Source organism: Rhinopithecus bieti, unplaced genomic scaffold (genome assembly GCF_001698545.2).
Source record: "Rhinopithecus bieti isolate Rb0 unplaced genomic scaffold, ASM169854v2 scaffold_4781, whole genome shotgun sequence".
NCBI classification, from domain to species: domain Eukaryota; kingdom Metazoa; phylum Chordata; class Mammalia; order Primates; family Cercopithecidae; genus Rhinopithecus; species Rhinopithecus bieti.
This window is the reverse complement of record NW_016805181.1, coordinates 987,825-992,795: the sequence shown is the minus strand read 5'-3', so window position 1 is coordinate 992,795 and position 4,971 is coordinate 987,825. Positions and strand designations below refer to the sequence as shown.

Genomic DNA, 4,971 nt, shown 5'->3' with positions numbered 1-4,971 from the left:
TTTTTTGACAAGGTCTCACTCTATTGCTCAGGCTCACTCACTGCAGCCTCTACCTCTTGGACTCAAGCAATCCTCCCACCTCAGCCTCCTGAGTAGCTGGGACTACAGGTGTGTGCTACCACACCCAACTAATTTTTTGTATTTTTTGTAGGGACAGAGTTTCGCCATGTTGCCCAGGCTGGTCTCAAAGTCCTGGGCTCAAGCTGTTTGCCCCCCTTGGCCTTCCAGGTCTGAGCCTCTTCACCCAGCCACAAGTATTGTCTTCCAATACCTAGAATAGTTTATGGGGGGATTTAAGGGGATTATTGATTTAAAAAAAAATGTTTGTTTCATCTAAGATGTGATGTAAACGTACCATATAGCTACTTGTGAGTGCCATTCAGTCAGACTATGGATGGTCCATAATAGGAAACTCTTGAGGTTCCTAAATTAGATATTAGTTAATTTTATTAAGGCACCATGTATAGCAAAAGCTGGAAATAACCTTCAACCCCATGCATTTATCCCTTTTATAGTTCAGACCTTCATTTAACATCCTTAATTATATACCCAGTACAAAAAAATCTTATATTCTCATGAAGGTTAATGTAACCAAAGTTAAAGGCTTTCATCCTACAGAGTCTCAGTTCCCTCTTAGGTGAGGATACTAGGAATTGTCCTGCTTAACTCATAGGGATTTTCTGAAATAGAGAATTTCACAATGGGTGGAACAGTAAAATGAAACTTCATGTGCCCAACTTCCAGCTTCAACAATTATCAAAACGTGCTCTATCTTAATGCATACTGCTGCCGTCCCTTCCCTTGCTCTTGTGGATTGTGAAGCAAATCTCAGTCATCTTTTCATTTTATTCATAAATACCTCCCTATCTATCTCTAAAAGATACTTTAAAATAACCACTATAACATGATGACTAGCAAAGAAATGAATAGACATTCTTTAATATCATCAAATATTCAGTTAATATTCAGATTTTCTCATGGTTGGTTTCAAAGACTAAACAGTATATTCAGGATTACAAGGGAAACTATAAAGAATGTGGAAGCGTTTATTATCATTAAGTGACTGTATTTGGTATGCCAAAAAACAATAGCTTGCCTGTTATTTCTTAAATTATTTGTTACAACTTTTGTTTTACAGATACTATCAAAGAGAGGCAGGCAGCCAGTGTGGCCTAGGGCAGGGGAGTAGACTTGGGTTCTAATCTTAGCTCTGCTAATTGGTAGCCATGTGACTTTGGTCATGTTACTCAATCTCCTTGGTCTTTAGTTTCCTTTTTTATAACATGGAGCTAATTTAAAATACTTGCAGGGTTATTACAATTATTAATTTAGATACCATATGTATAATACCTGGGATTACATAGTTGTAGCTCACTAGTTATTTTATTATGTGGTTGTAGTGCATTAGTGATAATAATAATAGAAAAGCTCCTACTTATTGAGCATTACTTTATTCCCGAAGTACTAAAGAACTGATTTTATATTATCTCAGTTAATGTTCACAACACCCTCTATTCACACGACCCTATTTTCCTCATCCTCATTTTACAGATGTTGAAATTTGAGATCACAACGGCCCACTGACTAATAAATGGTAAAGCCAGAATTTGCACTCATTATGTGGGTGATCCTTGAGCCTAAGCTCTTCATAACTAATATATGTGCTTTGGTATGGTGTTGCTGCTTGTCATGTATTTGGTTCCAGGATCTAAATATGTTTCACTTTGTGCATGTAGATACATTTAATTTCTGTTTAAGTGTTGATTACCATGTCTTTACAGGAAACACTGCAAAATACAGTCACCTCTATGATCTGTCCCGATCAGAAAAGAGAAACTTCATGATGAAGCCGTGGCTATTTGTTTAGATGGTCAGCCTCTAGCAATGATTCAGCAGCTGCTACAGGTGGCAGTTGGCCCTCTTGACCTCTCACCCAAGGATATAGTGCAGAGTGCAATCATGAAAATAATTTCTGCATTGAGGTAAGCTACAAAGTGATCATTGTGGAAAACTGGGGTGACACTTTGTCAATGATGGTGCTAAGCTATCATCCTGTATGTAAAAGCATTTTATAAGTTTTGAAGGACTTTACAAAAGTGAGAGATTATTTTAGGGTTCTCATAGTCTTGTGTCTTCAGAATGGAGACCGTGAAAATGTTTTATTGTTGGTACTGTGTATAACATCTTAAGCTACATAATTTCTGGTTGGACCGCCTTTTACAATGTTTTCTTGAAATAAGGGAAAGGCCAAAATGGCATCTGACACAGGTAAGTAAGTTTCAGGCTGTCCTGTGACTTCAATATGGTTTTCAGATCTTACCATTTCTAATTCTCATTCTTTGTAGTAGTGGGAAAATGGTTCCCAGAAGGTTCTTTTGAAAATACAAGACAAGGTTAATCATAAACTGATGAAGTTAGACATCTGTAAAGTGTCTTTAGACATTATTTACCTGCAATTAATGGCACAAAACAACAATTGAGAAATTCTTGCTTTGTGTCGACGTGCGGGTGCCTTTGTAGGAATGCATCCAAGAGGATTAGAAAAGAGGCAAAAGTGAAGCTAAGAAAATAATGAGGCATCAAGTACTTTCTGTGAATAATGCAATTAGGCTAAAAGATTTAGTTATGTTTAATTTATTCTCCTTTTAAGCATCCTTTTAATTCTGTATTGCTCTTGAGGAACTTTTGATTAAATGTGTGTCAGTTTTCTGCAGCTGAACTGAAATCAAATGAGCCTTTATCAGTTTAATTACCCCAGCCTCATACAGTTTTACCTTAATGCTCTGAGGTATCCATTAATTTTATATATAGGGAGATATATAGAATTTCATAACTTTTCTTAGAAGAACAAATTTCAAATTAATAAAGCTTAGTTTTATTGTTTGCTTATTAGGATTTCTTGATGTTGGTTGTATGAACCAGTGTCCTCTTTCAAATGATGACAGATATTTTTTGGCCACATTTTGTACCTTTTGGTTTAGGTTATCTTTTATTATTTCTTAAACCAAGTTTTAGATGAAGCTCACAAAATATGCGTTTTGAAAATGAGTGTTTTGATGAATTTAGTTTATTTCTTAAAATTGTCCATTTTCATGAATAATTAAAATATGATAGAATAGTTTTATGTTTATAAATTTTGACATAAATTTTACTTCTCTTTTCTGCATCCAATTCTACCACTACAGATTTGGTTCTGATCCAATAAATGGTATACTTGGCACACAGAAGACATTCAATAAATGTGAATTAAATCTTCCAGCAATGGAAGGAAAAGAGAACTTAAGGAATTCAGCTACCTCTGTTTCTAAGGAAAATAAATTTTATTGACAATGTTCATAACATTTACCTTTTAGGAAGTTAATAAAATGTAGTAGGCACAAAATAACAAAGACATGAAAGGAACCGAATCTAACAGTTGATTTATATCATTAAATTATTAGAAAACTCATTGAAAATATATTTTCCTCTGTTGCATTTTCAGGATTCACTAGAGTTCTACACATAACATCTGTAAAATGGGCATAATAATAGTACTTGTCTCATAGGATGTTACGTTTAATAGTGGCAGAATATATGTGAACTGTTTAGCGTTGCCTGGTACTTATTAGTAGCAAGTAAATATTAGTGCTTTCTTTAAAAAAAAACTTCAACTGGAGGATGTAAATCATTATTACATTTAATGCTAAAAGTAGCTCATACAGTTGATGTTCAATGAATGTTTTCGAATGACACAGTGCAAGTAGATTGTGTTACTCTCTTGATAGTAAAACATGCATATATTAGACTGAGCCCCTTAAGGGCAGAAAATGTTTCATTAGCACCTAGTGTATGGCTTGGTACATTTGTAGATATCACATAGCACAAATGACTATGGGCAGGCAGTATACCATGCCAAAATTCAACCAGGTTCATTTAAGCGTGTGAATACCAAGTTTATTTCTGAGACTGGAGTGATCCTTTTCTAAATCAGTTTCTCTCTCTTTTCACAGTGGTGGCAGTGCTGACCTTGGTGGGCCAAGGGACCCACTGAAGGTCCTGGAAGGTGTTGTTGCAGCCGTCCACGCCAGTGTGGACAAGGGGTAAGACTAGAACAGTATGTGCATCTTCATTAACTGGCTTTCCTCAGAGTATTAGAATCGCTCTTAGTATCCATGTGTATGAGGCTTCCAAGACTAAGCCACATTTTAGGTGTTTTCTGAAAGAAGAACTGGGAAAGGAGTGGCTCTGCACCTGGAGACGTGGTGTTCTTAGCTCTGTGCTGACTCCACCATCTCCAGGTCCTGCTTGCCATGGAGAACGTTGTTTTCTCTTGCCTCCTTCACAGCCATTAGAGATAATAATCATCATAATCATTCTGTTAGGGCAGAAACTGCTCTGAGCTTCCTACAAGATAGAGGATTCTCATCTCCAACACGTTAACTGTATTGATTAAGTATGGAAATTCCTAGGGTGAGTATATATGTTCTTTAAAAAATATATATATTTTTTGCATAAATTAAAGTCTGCCTTGTTTTAGGACTCATAGAGTATACAGGCTTTATAAGCCTAGAAAGATGTATATATCTCTGATGCTATTTTAGAAAGAATTTTCATTCAGATACAATGATATTGATAAGAAAAGAGCAGCCACAAATGAACGGTTATGCATGTCCTTGAAATTCACAAAGGTCTTTACAATGCCTAATATCCATGTCAGCCATATAAGACCTCTCCCCAGTTTTCTTTCTTTAATTGAAAATATGATAGAATATAATGAAGATGGGTTTCAGAAAACTCCCCATAGTTTCATTTGGTAACATTTTATTTGCATGTTACCTACCAGTTATTGTTCAGGTACAGATATCTTTCTATATAGTTTCAATTTAAATGTATAAACTTTTGTATTCTCTTAGTTATTTGCTATTGTAAGACTTTCCATTGATCTTTGTAGATTTAATGATTATTGTGATTATTATTTCTTTTTTTTTTTTT

General features: G+C 35.2%; 1 protein-coding gene across 1 annotated transcript in view; it reads left to right on the top strand.

Moving 5' to 3' along the window:
* NBAS (NBAS subunit of NRZ tethering complex) overlaps positions 1 to 4,971 on the top strand; it is a 399,905-nt gene that overhangs the window by 331,113 nt on the left and 63,821 nt on the right. The window contains 3 exon segments of the mRNA XM_017871408.1: positions 1,782 to 1,823; positions 1,826 to 1,982; positions 3,990 to 4,079. Coding sequence (XP_017726897.1) covers positions 1,782 to 1,823; positions 1,826 to 1,982; positions 3,990 to 4,079 — 289 coding nt within the window.